Source organism: Leptosomus discolor, chromosome 2 (assembly GCF_034619465.1).
Source record: "Leptosomus discolor isolate bLepDis1 chromosome 2, bLepDis1.hap2, whole genome shotgun sequence".
In the NCBI taxonomy this organism is placed as follows: domain Eukaryota; kingdom Metazoa; phylum Chordata; class Aves; order Leptosomiformes; family Leptosomidae; genus Leptosomus; species Leptosomus discolor.
The window spans coordinates 22957545-22978056 of record NC_141392.1 but is presented as its reverse complement, the minus strand read 5'-3'; the positions used below and the strand labels follow the sequence as shown (position 1 = coordinate 22978056).

The following is a 20512-nucleotide window of genomic DNA, read 5'->3' as shown; positions in this document are numbered from 1 at the left end:
GCCCAGCCTGCCCGCCACGGGCCCGACTCACACCCCCCACCCCGCTGTGCTGCGCCGGCCCCGCGGCCGGGCACTGTACGGGGCGCCTGGAGAGGCCGGGGGCGGCGGGGGAGGGCAGCGGCGGTGCGTGGCGGCTGGCCCCCTCCGCCCCGGGACTGCAACACCCACCGTGCCCCGCGGCAGCGGCGGCACTTCCGGGTGGCGGTGGGGACTCCCCGGCGCCGCGCCCGGTGGATGGCGGTGGCGCGGAGTATGGGGCCCGAGCGGGTGTGTCCCGAGGAACCGGGGCCGCCGGAGGCCCCCGACGGCGTGGCGGGCTGGAGCGGCGATGAGGAAGAGGAGGAGGAGGAGGAGGAAGAAGAAGAGGAAGGCGGCGGCGGCGGCGGGTACTTGTACCAGCCGCTGAGCCAGGAGCCGGAGCAGGGCCCCGCCGAGGCGGGCCCCCCCGCCGAGGCGGGCCCTGGCCTGCAGGAGCGGCTACAGGTACGGCTCAGCGCCTCCCGCCGGGCCGGGCCGGGGCCGGGGGAGACCTGTCAGCGGGGCGGCGCAGTCCCGCGGGCGGGGGAACGGGCCCAACCCCCGCTGCCCGCCTTTCTCTGCAGATGCTGAGGCTGCACCTGCCCGACCCGCCGGCGGACAGCGACGAGGAGGAGGAGGAGGAGGTGGCGGCAGCAGGAGCCGCGGCTCAGAGCAACAGCAGCTCCATCCCCATGGATGCAGGTAACGGCGTCTCCGGCTGGGCCCTGCCGGCTGCCCTGCTCGGGGCTCGGCCGCGGTCTGATGCCCTCTCTGTTCCCAGAGCATGTGGAGCTGGTGAAAAGGACGATGGCCAGCGTGAAGCTTCCCACCCTGGGCATACCTGCCTGGGCTAGCCAGATCTCGGAGGACCAGTGGAAAGACGTGGTGCAGCGCACGCTACAGGCCCGGCACAGCCTCAGCGGCCCCAGGCCCGAGTGGAAGTGAGGGCCAGGCTGCGGCGCAGGGGCTGCTAACCCCAGCCCTCCCTCCGCTGCGCAGGGAAGGCAAGCGCCTGCTGCCTTGAAGCCGGGTGGTCACGGGACTTGCCGGCATCGACGTTCCAGTTTCTCCTACTGACATTGTCCAACTTCCCTTCCTGCTCCTCTTTCCTGGTTCTGGCTGGCATGTAAGTTGCTGTGATGTCCTTGCGTTGGCTTCCTCTGCCTCCGAGGAGCCTGACCGGTTTCCATACCTCTGTGTATGTGTGTGTGTGTGAAGGGGGCTTGGCCGGCTTTGCCTGTATTCCCTTGGGACAAACACTGGATTTGTCCCTGTGCTGTCAGTGCTGGAGGAGTCCCTCTCCATGCTAGGACAGGGGTTGGGTGTTGGAATAGCAGAGGTGGAGTCCAATGTGTCTTTCCAAGAGATTGGTTTTATTTAGTTCTGTACATACAGGGACATCTGTACAAAATCCAACACTTTCATACTATGTAATGCTCTACTGAAAATAAAGTACACCATATGTACATATGAACTGTAAGCAGCTTAATACTTGTGTCCAGGGGGTGAATGCAGTAGTTAGTTTTGCTTGTTCCCTCGGGAAGAGGGAGCCAGGTGAAGTGGAAGAGGCAGCTCCAGTTCTGTCCATTTGGCTGATGTAGGGAAAGGCATAGGCAGAAATGAGCAGCACTAATGCTAGAAACCAAGTGCTGAGCGAGGGGCAGGTGTAGCGCGGCAGACGCAGGTCTGCGTATGAGCAGCACACGTGGCAGAGAGGGTGAACGCTCTGCCCCCTTCCTCACATGGTCCCCTTCTTGGATGTCCAGGACACTGGAATGAATAGGCAGCAAACTAATGGCAATGTGAAGGTACTAAGCATAAGTTCCCTGACCCAGAACAAGATACACAAAGCTATGAGAACATCGAAGCCTTACAGCACGTAGTCGTGATGCGCTACAGCCCTGCCCCAGCACGTGGCACAACTCCAGCAGCATTCCTGCGGCCACACCTGGGGACTGCCAGCAGAGACAGACTATCTGCAGGACAGTGACAGCTTCTACACACCAGAAGCCTGTTCCTTCTGCAGGCAGAACAGCCCGCAGCAGGGAAAGGCAGCCACTGCCTAGCAGCAAGCAGGCTCGAGTGAGGGCACACGCATGCTGTAGCACTCTAGAAACAAGGCAGTGGCTTTCTAACGCAACGCTAAGCGGACAAGTTGGAAAGCCTGTACTGCGACGGGGAGAGACGTCCTCCGGAGCCCTGCTGCGGGTGGCGCTCAGCAGTCCTCATCTCCACTGTGCCCTGAGACACCTGCCGCTCCTGTGCGCCACCCAGCATCACCCAGTGCACATCTACACGCTGTGCCAGGTGTGAGGTAATTGATTGGCAGCTGACCATGAGCTCGGACTAATGTTCAAAATAAGCAATAACCTCCCTGAGGTGTTTCATAAGTCTCCTGATGAACTGGCCCACTGCACGAAGCAGAGGGGAGGCGGGGTCCTGCGTGACTGTGGGTGATCACGCACGTACTCACGCCTGCCTGCTGCTCCTAGGAGATGGTGGCATGCCTAATGTGGGCCGAACTGAAAGAGCTAAACAGGGCAGCGGGTGCAGGATATACAGGGAAAAAACAGCTTAGTTTGGGTTAGAGGAAAGATGTGCTGCATACCAGCAGTAAGGTTAGGGGATGGACCTCTGACCTGGGAATGGCTAACTGGTGAGGACAAGCAGATACACCAGGACCTTCTGCAAGATCCCATGATGCTGCAAAGCAGTGGCAGACTAGTACCAACCCCGTAAGCTCCCTGCACTATTGCAAACCCACTTAAGCTTATGTGTCGAGAAAGCAAGCACAGCAGGTAAGAAGCAAGGAAGACTCCTTTTTCTATCACAAGCCAGCCTCTCTGAGGTGGCACCTTGGCCTGGCACCGAATCTGCACTACGGAAGGTAGCAGAGAAAGCTGGATCACAGTAGCACCCAAGTGCTGCACAACCCCCTGGGCTATCAGCAAGTGCACTCTAAACGCTAAATTAGCATGGCAAGTCCCCGATGCACCATATGAGAACAAGGGCCTCGGGCCACAGCAGGTGCCAAAGCAACAGGGCAAGGCAAACTGCTCAGAGCACCCACGGAAGCATCCAGCAGTAGCACCTAAGCCACTGATCCTAGAGAAGAGACAACTGGACACTCAAGAAACTCAGCCTGGCCCCGTAACGTGCATCCATTGCTTCCACTACTTTAGCAGCACAAGCTTCCTAGAAACCCTGGCCACTGCAGAGCTAAGGATGGGACACAGCAACAGGGAGAGCTGCAGGAGTATTTCAACTGAGCAGGTAGAGGAAGAAAGCAAAGTCAGTGGCTGACACCTGCTACAAAGCGGGAAGTTAATTCTGGCCCACAATTAACCCAAGACAGCAGGATGGAGACAAGTCAGCATGGACCAACACAAACAGCTGAAGGAATTCACTTTCCCACAAGAGAGCTTCTAAGGATGCTCTAAAGGGAGGGCTTCAATAGCACGTAGTGCTTGCACCCAGCTTTACTGGGGGTGGCGAAGCACCGAACCCCTACTTCACTGACAGGGGAACAGAACAAGGGGCCTGAAGCAAAAGAAGGCTGGAAGTGAGCATCTCCTCTGCTGTATGTGAGACTCTCCCTCTGCGGAGCTGCACCCCGAGGCAGGGCAGAGAGGCAGCAGAGCCACCGCAAACTGCCACGCGCTCCTGCCCCGAGCACAGCCTGACCTCTGACCGCCGCAGGGCCTGGCTGCACAGGCAGCGCGGGGGCAGGCATGGCGGAGACGGGCACCTGGGGCTCATAGCAGCATGCTGAGCCACGCGCCGTAGTCTCCGGCCCACACAGCCCGTGTTGCACGGCAGCAAGGCTCTGGCTCCCAGGCAGAGTAGGGACCAGGCGGCAGCTGGAAATGAAGCGACTCCTGCCTGGGCTGATCCGATCACAGGTCAGGCAGGCTCCCTTTGTGCACGCACACCCGAGGTGGAAAAGCAGGAGGAAGGAGGAAAAGCAAGAGGACATGACAGTGGTGAGATACAAGTTATAACGTAAAACCAGATCTACCCTGGAGGGATGTGGATGGAGTGGAGGACAGGCACAGCTCACCATGTTCATTCCCTATTTATACATGAGAACCAAGTGCATTTCTGTGACCCCTGGGGGAAAGGGATGGGGCAGAGCTTCCCAGGCCAGCTCCTGAGCCCGTCAGAGAGCCTCCTGGCTTGAGGTGAGAAACTCTTCTGCTCTCTTGTGGGCCTCCAGGGCTTTTATAGTGTAGACGTCCTGAGGAAGCTCAGATTTCCGGCGCAGCAAAACTTTCTCCTTCTTAATATCTTTCAGCATCTACAGACAAAACAAAGGAGTCAGGGATCAGTAGCAAACCCCTTCACCCCTCTGGCCTCTCCATTCTCTGCCTTCAACTGCTCTAGGATATGCTGGGTGATGCTGCAGCACAGGTTGAGAGCCAAACACAGACCAAAAGGACGCAGAAAAGTCCCACTTGCACGTTTTGCAGAATGGGAAGGTTAGATAAACTCCTCTTCAGACTACAGGTTGATCTCTAAAGATCAGGGATGAGAACAGGGGCATTTACTCTCAGAACACATTGAAAGAGCCAGTTCTGACTGCTGGACCCTGGACTAACTATGCTGATGTCCTGGCTACTCTGAGAGTAACTGTGGAAGGACGCTAGTGACCTACGCACCTGCACAGCCTCTGTTTCCACCGTTTTCTTCAGTAGCTGTATATCCTCTGCAGTTGGGGTCTCCGTTTCCATACAGCAGACAGGAGGCAATGGTGGAGGTGCGTAATACATGGGGTACTGCAGACAACACAGACAGCTGGACAGTCAGCATGCCATCCAACGCCAAGCCTTCTCCCCGCAGCACCCTAACACAGCATGGCATGCCTCCTCCAGCCGCCCGCCAAGGTAGCAGTAGGTACACAGACAGGAAAGCAGCATCTTCTCCTACCCATTCCTACCTATGCCCTCTGAGCCACAGCACACTGCATGTGCAGCCACAGCTGAGAGGAGTCCATAACCACGTACGTGCTCCCTGTCAGGCATTACTTAGAGGTCAGTGCTACAGAGGCCCAGGCTGGTAAAACTGCCAGCATCCCCATGACACTGGGTTTTGGGAAAGACAGACCACTGCTGCAGCTGTGTGCACAGGCCTGAGATCAGGTGCCAGAGCCTGCTCTCATGAGCTGAGGAAGCAGGTTGAGACCCCCAGCACACTCATCCTAGGTGCTGCTGTTACCCACCTGGGGGTTCAGCCGGGCCAGCTCCTCTATTTTCTGCCACATTTCTTCTCGTTCCTTCATCCTGAACCTTCCCCTGCAGAGAGAAAGAGAGCGAGAGCGCAAGTGTGAACTCCCAGGGAAAGCGCTGCTTTTTCTCACAGGAAGACCAAAGCAAGAAACAGCAGAAGAGTGCAGGCGAGGGGAAGAGCTGCTCCACCCTTCAGAGACCCCTAATTCTATCTACAGGTGAGATGTGGCAAGAAGAGGGGACACACTGCAGCTGGGAGGAGGTAGGCAGGCACGCTCCTCGCTCACTTCAGAGCAGAGGGTGGCAGCAGTGGGCTGCACAGGTACTTTTTCCCTGGCTTTGTGCTGCAGGATGGACCAGAGCAACTGGTTTCTAGAGTAAAGCAATGACACCGGTTTGGATGTCAAATACACATTTTCCTGGTGCCCCACAGATGCAGAGGGACAAAGTGCCATTTCCAGCAGAGCTGGGGTTCAACTGCCCACAGTTCCTTCTCTCTCTGGCCGTAACACACCAGAGAGCCGCCCAAACCCTCAGGCACAGCTCTCAAACTTGACAGATTTTGGCACAGACCTTAAGTGACCATTCAACTGGGCCACCTGTAAATCCCAGGACAGTGAACGTTCCCTGTGAACAGAGGTGAGCATCCAGCACTCCTTGTTATCCTCTTCTACGTTTCAAACATCCGCACTAAAATCTTTGCTTTATTTCTGGTTTTAACTAACTATCTGGCTTTCATCCCAGCTACTGGTCTCTCTAGTGCCCTATCCATCCATACTAAGGAAGTTCTTATATTCTGTCATCACCTCATACTCTTGAAATACAAGTAAAAAAGGAGTCTAAAAATGAGAATGAAGCTGCCAAGCATTCAAGCAGCAGACAACTCCATCAGAGAACATAGGGTCAAACCCCAACCCACCTGCCCCCTAAAACCCCAAATGAATAACCCACACCTCATTTTTTGACAGAGCTCTGGAGATCTCTGCAGGGGACTGTGAGCAGGAGTTAGCACTGATCTCCCCTAGCTCCTTCCTGCCTCATCCCCACTTTCTCCATAACCCTTTTTAATGACTGATAAACAGAAACATACATATTACTCCAATCTTGCCACTGGAAATGCAGACCAATATGTCTGCCCACAAAGGCCCTCACATCACGAAGGCCACTGCCCCTCCAAAGCAATGTCTACTTCGCCAGTATCATGTCTGCCATCATGCCATATAAGGGTGTAAGAAAGCTCATTTTATTTGGCTGGACTACATCACATTACTGGTCTGGGACACAGTGAGCTCCAGTCATTCAGCTCCATGCATCTCCAGCACCAGTTCTTTCCTTTCAGATCACCAAAGCAGCCTGAATTGCACTGGGGAAGCCCTCCACTCCTCATTGCACGTAGAGATCCACCAGTTTACCCATCATATGCTCAACTGATATTGCAAAACACCCCTCGCAAAGAGAATACCCAGTCTGACTAAGGGTAATGCTTCCAAAAATCTGAAAGCTTTACACCTGTGATCATCACTCTTTTCAGCCAAACAAGTATTTACAAAGAATAAAACAAAGTTTCATTTTTATTTTGATGCCATGTTGACTTAACTGTAGGATTACTGTTGTCCAACATCCCTCTGTAGGGGAAGCTTCCTCCCGGCCTCATCAATCAGCCTAGCTTTACCTCCTACACTAGGACATTTCCACCGCAGTTTATCTGAGAGTTTCACTCATCCATGTGAGTCTTTCAAGAATCCTACCTTTCTGAACAGCAAAGCCTCACGGGACAGTGCTGAGTCTACATAAGCAGCACCCCCAGCCCTGCTTTCTAGGTGATGGGCACCTCATCAGCTCCCTTCATTCCTGACCCCATTACCACCAGTATGAGAAAGCCACTGGCAGGACACTTGGAAAAGAAGAGCTATATTGGGAGGCATCTCCTTCTTCCCCGTTATGGCCTAAGCAGAAGAAGGCAAGGTAGCTGCTACCAGAGATGTCAGGTGTCAGCGTGGCCCCAGGGCATGCTGACACCACCCTTTTCAAAAGGCAGTGTTCAAGGTCCCCCGCACTTTTACAGAAGGGCACATTCAGGACAAGACACTATCTGCCCCAACCTACCCACTCTTTTCTGAAGGGTTCTGATAATTCAAACAGCTTCAGGATGCCCAGGGAGAGTAATAAGATGCAGTCAGTCCACCTGCACTGAACACTAGAGAGCCTCCCCTCCTGTCCCAGGGAGAGTCTGTCCCTCCATGACCAGCCTTGGCTGCAGCTGCACAGCCAGAGGTGCAGTGGTCACTTGTGGCATGTCACTTGTAGGCATGGTAACTAATTAAAAACATGGCTAAGCCTTTTCTGAGCAGGCCTCTCAACATCTGGTGGCAGCCTAATTGTGTACCTACAAGCTCTCTCCTTTTCACTGTTTCACATTTACTGGCTTTGTTTGCACGTACAGTCCTTCCCACATGTGATATTTTCTATTTCATAGCACAAGGTCTCTAGTAGCTCATTGGGAAAACACTTCATAGGTCTCTCTTCCTCCTTCTGTCTATGCTAAAGAAGCCTCAGCATTTCAAACTCATCCATCTCACTGAATAAGGTCGAGGTCCCATGGAAAAAGCAAGGCATCTCACAGTTAAAGGTCAATCCTGCATTACAGTGATCCAGCCAGGATTCCCACAGGCAGCCTTTGGCACACTGCTTTACTCTGGAAGCACTCAACATCACAGCTTCACAGGTTAGGAAAAAAAAAGAGCACTATTTCCTCTCAGTTTAAGTCTCTGTGTTTGAAAAGAAAATGGCAATTGACTGCAACACCACGTTACTGTCCACCAACAGACATGGCCTGCGGTCAGCTCTGCCAGGGAGGCAGCAGAAAGGAGCTGTGGATGAAGCGTGTCTTCTCCACTGGAAGGGAGGCAACAGGACCTGCTGCTCACTAGAACAGGTCACAGCACTTTGTGAAAAGAAGAGCAGGTAGGGGAAGTGCAGAAGTGGCACCCTAGCTCTGAGGCAGACTCTTCAGCTACGAAACAAGTCTCTTCCACCAGGGAGACACCACTAAAAAACACATTCTCCTGCCTGTGAAACAGCCCTTTTCTAACCCCGTTCATTCCAGCAATGACTTACTGTATCCCACTCCAGCCACAGTGTTAAGTGCACTTGGATTTGCTTATATTTCTTGGATATTTCAAAGACATGGAGGGAAAAGATGACATTTTCACAGTGGACTTCAGCAAAGAGCTCAGGCACACTGCTCTAGTAAACCCAGGTTTCTAATCCATTTTCCAAGCACAGGCTCTTTTCACCCATCATTGTCCTATGTCTTGTCCAGTCCTAAGCCCCTTGCCCAACAAACCCTGATCTCACTTCTCCTCCTTTAACTTGTTCCCTTTACCTATCCCATTCCTACTATCCATTGGCATTAAGAACAACACTACCCCCATCCCTACCCCGGCTCTTCACTGTACCTTTGCCCAAAGTCTCTACCTCCTTTCTACCTCCTTGCCCAGATAAGCTGTTCCTTCCCCCCAGCCTGCTGTCCTACCCCATTTCCTTCGACCGCCAATTTCCCTTTCTAGCTGTTTCCCAGCCTGTCCCTACAGACCTTTCACAATGTTCTCTCCCAGCTCTAGCATCCCTTCAGAGGGGCACCTTTTCACAATTCTCAAGCCAGGAACAGCTGCTAATGCTGGGCTAGTGACAGCAGAGTTGAGCTGCCGTCTTTTCACCCAGAAAGGCCTCCTTAGCTGGGTCTCTGTAGCAGGGGAATCCCACTTAGCTGAGCAATTGTATCCTCAGATTCAGCTGCTAAAGGACATTTTCACATCCCGCCCACCAAGCCTTCAACTGACATTTTACCAAATTTGGTTATCTAGGAGACCAAAAGGTATATCCTTGATAAAAACCCAACACAAGGTTTCTGAAGTATAATTAGGCAGAGAGGCATTAGAGAAAAAAAAAATAATCTTAACACAAGCAGAAAACAGTGCAGCTCTACCCATCCATTTCTTGGACAGCTCTGAGCTGCTTTGCTGACCTTTTCCAGAACAATCCTCCATCAGACACACATCAATGCTGGGAACAGTCACCCTCAGCAGATCAGCATGGATAGAAGCTAAACAGGTAGAAAAAGCTCCTGATGGAAACATCTGGTAGATCTCATAGTAAATGTGCTGTCACTGTGACTTAAAATATATGTGCAGACATTTGTGGGCTTCACAAATGTCCTAGAATGGGAAAAAAAAATAATCTTGCTTGCTCCCAATTTGGATGTCAACAAAACCTTAATTTGTCCATATGCATTACCCATCCCCAATCTCTGATTCATATCTCAACTTTGTTATTTATTACTATTTCACAAAACAACTGAACATATCCCAGAGCTCCCCACTGCCAGCAAGGGTTAGCCTTGCTCTCCCCACTGCCACCCTTGTGGCAGCCCTGGCTCAACCACTACTTTATATCAGTAAGTCAACAGAAAACAGACACAGGGGGAAAAAAAAAGTTTCCTTCTAGCTTACTGAACTGACTCAGCACACCAAGGCAAGTCCTACAGGCACCAAAACCAGCACAAGGAAGGAGAAAAAGGGGAGGTTTTTACAGCATCATGGCACAGGTACTTGCTGGGCTCAGATTTTATCCCCACCATTTGCTCCTTGAAATTCTAGGTATTATTCCATCTTTATTACTGGAAAACTGAAACTGTCCTGTAGGCAGGAAAGATGCATTACGCCCACTGCAGCAAAGCCCTTCAGAAAAGCCTTTCTAAAGCAGCAGGATTCCACTGGCATCACTATGACATATACAAACTGGTAGATATTTCCAAGGCAAAGCATAAGTGTCTCTGCAAAGCTGAGTATCCTCTACATTGCAATTTATTTCCTTATGATCCAGCAAACTCTGTCACTCTTTTCCAAGCTACCTGCTTCAGCAGAACTGAAAGGATTTTTATCAGGACACACATTTTACCTCTTCCTGTCCCTACACATGGTTATCGCTAAGGAATCCTACTTTTTGACAAAATGATTTGCACCACCTTTCCATTTCCCCTCTGCCTACTGGCATCTACCATCTGTTACTGTACCCCAAGGAGACTCCAGGATGAGCTCAAGTTGCTTGGCAAGAACCTCTTACTCACTTCTGCTTCTCTGCCTTGTATTGCTGCGTGCAGTCATCAAAAAGCTTTTGGTTCATCTCCATGAACAGCTTCAGTGCATTGTAGATCAGCCCATGGATTGTCCTGCAAAGAAATGAGGAAAGGAGAACAAGTCACGGTGGTATTCCCCAGGTTCTCAGCCCTGAGTTAGCACCAGCAGCACAGACAAGAGCTAACAGCAGCAGCAACTCATATACTACAGCAATGTGACAAAAGATTTTCACACAATCCCATCTCTCAGCATGAGAAAATCCCCTCCACAAACACAGCAGAGATTACTGCACAGGGAGAAAGAGACGGAGAAGAAAGAGGAGACCACTGGGACAGGTCTGCTCCACTGTGGTCAAACTAGTAAGTGCAAAAGCATGCATTCACACATTTATTTCTTGCAGTTAGAAACTGGAAAGGAAGGATGCTAGGGACCTGCTCAGGGCTGTTCTCGAGGGGGCTTTATCTAATCTAGCTTTAGTGCCTCCCACAGTTCACCTTGCATATACACAACAACTTTTTTTGGGCTGCCCAGTACTCAGTCATGAGCTTTGTCATGGAGCTGACCAAAACACAGACATTCACCAGCCCTATAGAGATGGGAACCAGCACAAAGAATACCAGAGAAGAAAAGACGACTTTGTGTCAGCAATTTATGGATAGGTTGCACTGTATGTGAGCTCTCTCTGGGACAAGGACTCTCCTGGGGAATAAAACCAAGTATTGAAGCTGTCTCTGAAATACCTGACCCAGAGGCAAAAGATGAGAGACTCAGTAGATTGAGCTTTGCGCCTCAACAGATGGAATAAGGAAGAGAGCTACAGACCTGCTGGACTTATGCAGGCTGTCTGACAAAGTGTTGGAGAAGACAAGCTATGGGAAGGAAGAGGAGAATCTGAGGTACTCAATCTGCCCTGAGAAGGTGTGGCTAGTCCTAAAACAAAGACAAGGAGGAATAAAAGGAAAACATATTCAGGGCTTCTTCTGCCATATCACTGGGAAGGAGATGAGAAGAAAAGACAGAAACAGCAGAATCATGAATCTTAACTGATGCAAGAAGGAAACAGAACTGGTGAAGGGTTTCAGACAACATAAAGTCCTTTTCTGAACTCTGATCAGGAGGGGCAGTAACACTGAGCGAGAGTGTGTCTGCACATCTGTCTGCACACACACGTGCTTATGCACGCACACATCACGTGTGTGTATGCGTGCATGTATGTGCCTGTCTGCACATGCATGTGCCTGTTGGTGCACACGTGTGTGAATCTGGGTGTTTGTCTGCATTCACGTCTGTGTGTCTGTGTCTGCCCCAGTCTTTAGAGCACCCTTGACTGGCGGCTCAAGTTCATGCTCCCTGATACAACGAAGAGAAGGAAGCAGTCAAACAGCAGACCAGCGGGGAGCACTCTGCGAACAAGTTCCACCTCACAACCCTGTCTTTGCTACCACAGTATACTCTTAAGCCCTGGACTCACCTAGCCTCCCTAGAATTAATTATTTTGCTTTTTTCCACCCTCTAGAATAGGGGAAGATGACTTTTTTTTTGTCGTCTTGTGGTTTTTGCTGGAAGATTTTAGGATCTCAGCTGTGGACTGAGTATTTTTAGCCAATTCATTAACAGGAAGCGAGTTTTACAACTTGAATTAAACAGGTAAGGAATCGACTGAAGAAGCCATGGGAAGAAAGGAATTTGATGGGAAAACCATAATATAGGCTAGTATTGAGGAATCAGACACAAAGGGCAATAATTTGACATGGGACATCTGCCTGGTTAGTTCTGCTTTCTCCATTCTTCCCGTACTCAAGAAGCCAGGTACTGCATTAGCCAAGGTCTCGGGTAACAGGCAGCGTATGTGTGATCATTAACAAGCAGTCAGAAGTCAGCTGGAAAACCTACTGCACACCTCCAGGAGACCAGCAGCATCAGTGATATGCAGGTATCAAACTCTGGGTAGACTCAATGGCCCCAAGGCAGGTCACTGCAGGCGCCTGACCCCTTGCAGAATCAGGCCACTGTGGTCTGCTGTGGCACTTTTCCATGCTGATACTACAAACAACCCCTCTGGCTCAGCACCTGGTGTCACCAAGCACCATGCATCATTGCACTGTAGCAGCACACCCCAAGATAGCTAGTAGGTCAAGGAATCCTGCATGCACAGCAAGCGCCAGGCCACGTGGAGAGACCTACTTGTTCCAGTGACTCTTGGAGTTCTTGTAGAGTGCTGGAAACATGATCGGGAGAATTTTGGCTGCATTATCGCTGATCAGGCTCATGATATATTCGTTGTTCCAGTAGTACAGTGCTCGCTCTGCCACCTGCAGTGGGAGAGAAAGCCACCCTTGGAAAGGCTCCTTCCAGTAACACCTGCAGTGCACAGTGAAATTGCGCAGTGCTGAGACCAGAGCCTGCCACCACCCAGCCGAGAAGCAAATGCTTCCCCACAGCGCGGGCAGCAGGGCTGACCTTCGGTAACTTCTACAAGGCCATTCATCCCTGCTGACCAGCCTTCTTTCCCTTAGCCTCTGCCAGACACTTCTTGCTTTCCTTGGGAAAGCCTCATGTTCTTGACTAGACAAGCCTACCATCGATATACTGATGACTCCCACACCTTTTACACAGCACTTGAGGACAGGAATGTCATCCACTCCAGGTCCCAGCTCAGACTAGCTCCAAGCCTCTTTCATTTCCTCAGACTGTCCTCTGTAAAGCTCCACTCCTTCCTGGCCTTCCCCACAACAAAGTTTCTCTGGGCTCTGGAGCATGCTTCAGTCACTAGGCCTACAATTCATCCTGCTGATTTAGTAAGGGTGAAAATATGGAAAATCTTGGTGCAGCCATCCTGCTCTAACAAGACAAACTGGTCTAACAAGTTTCCACATAGTGATAGATTCAACCACAATTCTTCATATTTAACCACAAATCAGGGCAATGCAGATCATCAGGCTAACTTCTGCATTTAGTGCTAACTTGAGAATGGCTTAAAAACCTAGGAAGAGAGACATTCAGTCTCAGTTTTATGTTTCAGATGATGGAGAACTCACTATATCCCCTTAACATATTGTTCCACATGAGTAAACAAAGTGAAACTCACCTTGCATTCACTTACTAGCTTTGGTTTCCAGCTATTAGATCTTGTTAAGTCTTTGTCTGCTAGATTAACACACAAGCCACTCAGAGAAAACTCTCCCCCATTAAGGTGTTCAGACTTACCAAGAAGTCAATTCCTATTTTTGCTCAGACAAACTGCAGACACAGACTGTTCAGCCTGACTGTATGGGATCCCTTTGTGGTTAATTTTCTTAGGCTGTAAAGTATTTGCACCTTCTCCAGGTTTTTCAATCTTGTTTTTCAAAGAGTTGGCAGCAGCTGAGGGCTGCTATCAAGTACAGGATGCCTCTCCCCCAGCCTTTACCCTACTTTATTCAAGCTCCTTAGTTCCCTATGGAAGTTTCGTTCACGCCCAAAGGTCAAAATAGTCCTTTGCTTCCCATCACCACACCAGTAATCCATGTCCAGCTGGCTTCCATCAGGCTCCCCCAGTCCCTTCCAGGAAACAGTGATCTTTTACATACACACATGACCCAGACCGACCTCATTTTTGGCTTGTGAACACATGGCTTTGTACCTCTCTGTACCAAAAGACAGACTGAAGCCAGTCTGCGTCACTGTGCAGTCACACTCGCTCTGGGGGAGGGCTATGTCACTATTTAACACCCCACCCATACCTGGGTCAGCCATGTGTTTCACCAGCAAGCTATCTTCTTCCTGAGCACTCTTCATGGCAACCTAAACCAGTGAGCCAAGAACACCTGCTAGGAGCTACTAACAGGTCCTACCACCCCGGAAATTTTAAACCTTAAAACTACCAGCCACGGAGACTGTTTTAGCCTGGTACTACAGCCAGCTTCCCCTCAGTGGGAACAAGGAAGAAGCAGACTCTAGCACTTTTTCAATATACCTCACTCTTTATCACCTACACCAGAATAACACAAAGTACCTTCTCTGCACGCTGTCTCTTTGGCTGGCCTCCCTCCAATACTGCAGCCAGCTCGGTTTTACTGCAACAGGGTGACACTGGATGGATCTCAATTGCTAGCCAAAACAGGAGGTGGCAGAGCACCTCTGCTCCAGCTCCAGCCGTCTGCAACACATGGTGCTGAATAGCACGGTGCAGCAGGAGGGGCTCCACTGATTCGCTTCGTTTTCTCTTTGGATGAGCTTGCTCTGTGGCTGTGGTAAGGATTCTCACTGCCTCCCACCACATCACCCCAATACTCACCCCAGTCACACCTCCATGTGCCACTGATCCACAAAGAAAAGCCCAAAAGCTGTGGTGTCACCCTCACATGCCAAGTGGGTTACAAGTCAGTGCCCCATCCCCTCCCTGAGCTGCAACCCACCTGGAAGTGCGGGCTGGAGACACACTTGGCCAACTGCCTGAACAAGGGCTCCATAACTTTCACAAACTCAGATGGCTCAATCACATCCAGGATCTCCTCCAGCTCATTTAAAAACATCACCTCCTTGGGACTGTGAGTTTTTGGCCAGAACTTCAGCAAGCCCACAATCACCTGAGTGGGGAGGGTACAGAGACAGTGTTAGAGGCTGAAAGTTAACACTAGCTGTGAAATAAATTTTTAAGGGTCTGGTCACATCAGCAGAGGGGAGGAAGTAACAGAGGAGACTTTCCCGGAAAGTCAGGGTGGGTTATCGGGGAAGAAAGAAAAGCCCAAACTCTGCCAAGTTACACAGAAGACAGCAGCACTGCCCAGGCTGCTATGATCCTGTACTACAAGCACAAAGCTTAGAACCACTTTTTCCCCCAAACACAGCTTAACATGGAAGGCTCAAACCACAGTGGGCAGCAGCTAGCAGATGGTGCAGAGCAACCATGGAAGGTCAACTAATAAAATTGGAAACACTATGGAGAAGGTCACTGAGGAATCATTAGTCAATACACTGCAGAGCTTGAACACTGGGAAGCACCCAATGAACAATGCAATGTGCAGGTTTGGGACAAGGAAAAGGAAGTACCATTTCACACAAAAGTAATGGCACTATGGAGCTCATTCTTGCAAGACTCTGTGGGGACTCAAAGTGCAAACAGACTCCAGAAAGGAGTAGACAAGTTTATGGAGATTACACCTAATGGTGATAATTAAATATGACAATGCAAATGCAACTTCTGGCGAAATAAATTATTGCTTACAAGATACTGGAAGAACATACTAGGGGAAGGTCTATATCCCACCTGATTTTATTTATTTTTAATACTGCTTCCTTCCCTACCCATCTGATTCCAGACATGGTCAAAGGCAGGATCCAAGATCCTGCAGACCTTCACTCTGTTGGAGCCATTGGTACGGCATTTAGAGAAATGCTAACTCTGTGGACACTAGAGTCAACACAACTGGTGGTAGGAGTTGCTCTTTCAAACTCTGTGTACTTCAGCAACCTGATCCTGAAGCCAGCACTCGAGAGGAAGTTCCACAGCAGTGAAGGGACAGTAGCAGGCAGTGCAACAGCAACATAAGAAACATCTGAGGATTACGTTTCCCCCAACTCAAGGCTCAAAAAGCCAACAGTTTGGTGTCCTCAGTGCTTGTCATTACTCAGGGCTGCCATTCAGGCAAGAGTTAGCTTCAGTGACTCAGATGTAATTTCTCCTACAGCTAAAGTGCTGAGAGGTGCATCGAGTCTGTCTTTGCTATTACTGAGCCCATCTGAGGCCTTGCTCTCCTGGCAGTCATTCAGACTGCTGTTAACGCAAGAGCTACCATGTCAAGCCTTGCTGAGCAAGCTTCTGGGAGGCCCACTCTAAGTGAGTGCGGACCTAGTGAGTGATGTGGCCTCCTTCCAGCACTGGTAGCAACATCTCCTAGTGCATTCATAGCATTGCTGATGCACAAGCCCTGTAATTCTTCGAGACTTCAATAACCCTAGTCATCTCAGGAGCCTATTCAAAACCTTCACGAGCAGGATGCTTCAACCGGACACAACCTATGGCTGCACAGCCTCGGTATAACTGGTTGAGACACAACACACACTGAAGGTAATGAAATTGGGTCATTCCACTGATTTCCACAAGCACCAAATCAGACTTGGGTATCTAATCCAGGGGCTATTAACCCATTACCTAGGAAGCAGTGATGAGCTATGGAACTTCACTACTCTACTCACTACCCATCTACACTGCTCATCCCCTGAATAAGCTGCAAAATTAATCCTAGAAATATTGGCAGATTTCTGTGTCTCTCTTCTCCCTCACCCTACAGTAAGTGCTTTGGCAGGAGGCTGTTGGGCTGGATGTCAGCCACAGGAAGTACTCAGCATGATCAGGAAGCTACTTAACGCAGTTTGTTTCAGAGCAGGCTTTTAGGAACACAGGAAATGGAGGAGCCACATTTAAAGGAAAAGCTGGTAGATCTGCTTCAGCACTGCTGGTGTCAGAGCTGAGGAGTCAGAAAGCTGACAACAGCTGACCAGCTTCCACTGAGCACAGTCAGGCTCACCACGAACGCACACATTTCAGCCAGAGAACAGAACGACCTCAGCTAGCGTTACTCATTAAAATGCTCACACTTTCTGGTGCTCCCTGCGACAGTGACACAAGCACGCGTTCTTCGGCCATCTGCTGTTTTGAGGCTGTGAAGCTCAGCTCTGTAGAAGACATTTCCTGGCCTGCAGTGGGTGGAGAAACACTTGTCTCCTGCTTGCACCCTCTGCCAAGCCGGCATATAGCCTGGTTAACACGGCAGGTCTGCGCAGACAGTAACTGGAATATGTGAGGTCCCCATCTACACTGCTCACACATTTTAGAACCTGCTGTTTCCCAGCACTACATCCTGAAGGGAAATGTGTCTACAATGTCACTTAACACTATAGAGGTACCAAACTGACGCTAGAGCAGGAAGGAGAATACTTTCATCAAGAAACAGTGGCTTGCCTAAGTAGACCATCGTGTCCTAGGTTCCTAACCTCATCCCCACAGTTTTTCAGCCAACTTCAGCAGCCTGGAGTGAACTCTTACTATTTCGGGGCCCCCACCAGCTCACACTGGTTCCATCAGATATCAGATGGCCATGTGTTTTGTCTCTGCAGCATCTGCCACTAGCTGAAAGCTCTGCCCTGAAAGGACAGCTTGGTACAGTGTTCCTTCTGCTACACCAAGATCCAAAGCACAAAGGAAGACTATAGCCCACCTTCCTGAAGCTTTCAGGAGAGAATGCTAAAGGCTTGCACATAAGCAGCACAGCCCCTTCTGCCCACGGGGTACCAGGCAAAGCCAGTAAACAATCCAGTTGATTCCCAGCCTCTTCAGTCTTTTTTCACCCTTGCTGTACTTTAAGGAAACCATGAAGCTTTTTGGGACTTGGCTGACACACAGAGGTTAGCAAGGTTACTCACTGGCTCTGTCAAGCTGCTGTCTTTCTCCAAGAACTGTACAACACAGTACGCCAACTGCAGGAAAAAAAACATGGCAAGATTAGAGCTTCCTCAAGAGTACCCAAGATTAAAATGCCACCACCACCCTAGGCTGGAAGTCACATTATGCCTTCCACAGCGTGTGTGACAATCAGACAGTTGTGGCTCCAAACAAATCCAGCTCTTCTGACAACAAGTGAAGGCTTGAAGACCAAGCAGGCAGGGCCTGAGCTCAGGACATTCGTGCAGCCTAAAGGATAAAAATTGAGCCACCTAGAGTAGTCCGCAGCTAAGACATTCAAATGCAAGCACAGATGGGAAGGAACAAACCTGACTGTAACAAAGCCCTGCCCCATAAAAACAAGGCTGGGAGAATGGACATCACTGCTTAGCACCCATACTTTTTCAGTTCCTAGCCTGAGTCCCAATCTTCTCTACTCTTCTATTATGTACTCTAAATTGCAAGAAATTAATCTCTATGCCAGCCTAGCAGCCCAGCACACTGATTTCTCCACCTATCTCAGCAGTGAGTAGCGACTGACACTCCACACGCACAGGCTGATGATCACAGCTTGGAATTTTACCTCTCTGGTTTCAGCAGGGCACCAATATTTCACAAACTTCCAGCACAGAAAGGCAAAGCAGACTACAGCACTAAGCTAGCAGGAAACAGCAGGATACCCTTTTTGCCAGTGGCAAAGAGCACGCACGTACACATGCAGGCTCAGGCACTGCAAGGCTGGGACAATCCCTTGCAGTAAGGGACTAGTGCAGAGCCCAAAACATCCCACAGCAAGAACTTTACGCAACACAGTAATGCAGCCTGGTGAATGGCTATAAGCAAGCCTAAACAATGGCCTTTGCAAGAATCACATTTTGCCCTGGGAACTTGAAGCACTTCTTACCTGCGGGTGGTAGACACTGAGAGACTTCACCTTGTGCAGTGGTAACAAGACTCTGATGAGGAACATCTTGTGCTCTTCTTTCAGAGGCAAAGCAAAACCATTGATTATGCTGAGAAGAAACAGAAGTTTCATTAACATCTTGACCCAGCAGAAATTCAGTATCTCTTACCTCAAAAGAATCAGTGACTTGCCCTAGCTCTTATTAGTCACTTGAGAAAGCACCCACCAGAAGAAGTGTGGTCTCTGGGGCCCAACCTGCGTAGCCCGCTCAGCAAGAGTGTTTCCTCAGCAGGCACGGCAGCGAAATGCCTCTGGTGGGGCCTGAGCTCTGCTCTGTCCTGTGCCGGGCTCAGCCCACACACACTTAAGCAGAACCTCTGGGGAAGGCCAGCACAGAGGGAGCCCAGTCCTCGAGGCTTGTACTTTACAGGATGGCAGCATAAGAGAGGACTGCAAACAGAAGGGCAGCTGAAGCCATGGAGAAGGCTACCCACTGTTAAGGCTTCTCAGGGCTGTGAGGAACTCTTTTACTGCCTGCTGAGGCAAGACAGCAAGTGTGACCGGACTCAAAAGAACAGGAGACAAATCTGGGGAGGAGAAAGCTACCACTGCATTTATTGACAAGCTGGAGATTACTTTCACTGTGTGGACTGGGATCCTCTGGAAGAGGTGGCTCCTCCAGGAACTGCTGAAGGAAGGCACTGCCAGCTTATACAGCATGCTGGGCTGGGAGGTCTTGTTCACTATGGGCCCTCTGGGACTTCCAAAAGTGTCCTTACCTCCCCAGGATCTCCAACAGCTCTGCAATCCCATTGTGGTGCTCTGTTTCATAGATGAACCTAAAGCAAAGAGAAGAATGAGACGTCATTGCCAAACGCTGGACACAGTTTGATAAACAAAAGGAAGAAAAACCACTGGAGACGGGGAGTTTCCTAGCAAATAACAGAACTCCAAGATGACAGGGCAAGGTGTAAGAGATAGAAGCAAATAAATTCATGGCCCACAGAACAGCTAAAGCTCACAGGTCCCAACATTTGCTATCTGCGCTGAAGACCGTGCTATCATGTCCTCACCGCTCTTACACGCAAGTGAACGCTATCCCTACCAAAGCAGTGTGGCATAACTGAGTCACTTAGCTAATCACAGTCTGGATCAGAGAGAATCACAGCCTAGTGCCCCAAATTTATCTCACTGGATTGTCCCACCCACTCACTAGGCCAGCAGCACCAAGAAACATCTCACCTGTAAAATATATTGTTGATCTGCCGCCTCACATACGCTCGCAGACCCAGGAACTTCCCATAGATCCTGTGCAGAATAGTCTTTAGGAAGTCTCTTTCTCTGGGGTCTTCACTGTCAAAGAGATCCAGCAGCTGTGGGGAGCGAAATTCAGTCAAGTGTCTGCATGCTGCCTGTCTGGAAAAAGCTACTAGAAACACTGTTTCTGCTCAGCAAAAGTAGCTCTTTTGGTTGAGTGATGCCTTCAGCACCCTGAGCACAGTGGTTGCTTCCCTGAAACATGCAGCCTCCTAGTCACAAGCTGCAACCATCAGCACTTCTTTTACCTTCGGGGGCACAGCGATGGCCTGCACATTCAACAAAGCTGCATGTCCCCAGATTTCCGCTGCAAGTCCCCCAGTCCCCCTCTCTACCTGTACAGTGAGTGATGAGTTCCAGGGACTACAGCTCACACACACACAGAGAATTCTGGCTGCTCACTCAAGACTAGTCAAAGGAAAAAAGAAAACCCACATCATCAAGCACCCGCTGGACTGTTTGCACAGCACCTTGACCAAAACCTGCT

At 50.3% G+C, this 20512-nt stretch overlaps 2 protein-coding genes across 10 annotated transcripts in view; one reads left to right on the top strand and one right to left on the bottom strand.

Annotated features, from left to right (window-relative positions):
• Window positions 1-234: 234 nt before the first annotated feature.
• MEA1 (male-enhanced antigen 1) lies at window positions 235-1492 on the top strand. Its single transcript, XM_086482249.1, has 3 exons — window positions 235-483; window positions 603-720; window positions 800-1492. The coding sequence occupies exons 1-3, from the start codon at window positions 235-237 to the stop codon at window positions 961-963; spliced, it is 531 nt and encodes a 176-aa protein (XP_086338375.1). The 3' UTR covers window positions 964-1492.
• A 2265-nt stretch (window positions 1493-3757) lies between these two features.
• Window positions 3758-20512, bottom strand: part of PPP2R5D (protein phosphatase 2 regulatory subunit B'delta) — a 29448-nt gene continuing 12693 nt past the window's right edge. For all 9 annotated transcript variants that reach the window (XM_086482248.1, XM_086482243.1, XM_086482246.1 and 6 more), the window contains 10 exons: window positions 19951-20081; window positions 19488-19547; window positions 18709-18817; window positions 17786-17839; window positions 14779-14949; window positions 12566-12693; window positions 10372-10473; window positions 5237-5309; window positions 4677-4793; window positions 3758-4315 (listed from right to left, as the gene is read on the bottom strand). In XM_086482248.1, the coding sequence (XP_086338374.1) occupies window positions 4178-4315; window positions 4677-4793; window positions 5237-5309; window positions 10372-10473; window positions 12566-12693; window positions 14779-14949; window positions 17786-17839; window positions 18709-18817; window positions 19488-19547; window positions 19951-20081 (1083 nt within the window). In that variant the 3' untranslated portion in view covers window positions 3758-4177. The remainder of the gene's footprint in view (window positions 4316-4676; window positions 4794-5236; window positions 5310-10371; window positions 10474-12565; window positions 12694-14778; window positions 14950-17785; window positions 17840-18708; window positions 18818-19487; window positions 19548-19950; window positions 20082-20512) is intronic.

Bases quoted from the DNA above. Each gene is read 5' to 3' on its own strand.
- MEA1 (XM_086482249.1), top strand. From the start codon at position 235: ATGGCGGTGGCGCGGAGTATGGGGCCCGAGCGGGTGTGTCCCGAGGAA. The intron at 484-602 runs GTACGGCTCAGC...CTTTCTCTGCAG, and splicing joins GCCTGCAGGAGCGGCTACAG to ATGCTGAGGCTGCACCTGCC. The intron at 721-799 runs GTAACGGCGTCT...CTCTGTTCCCAG, and splicing joins CTCCATCCCCATGGATGCAG to AGCATGTGGAGCTGGTGAAA.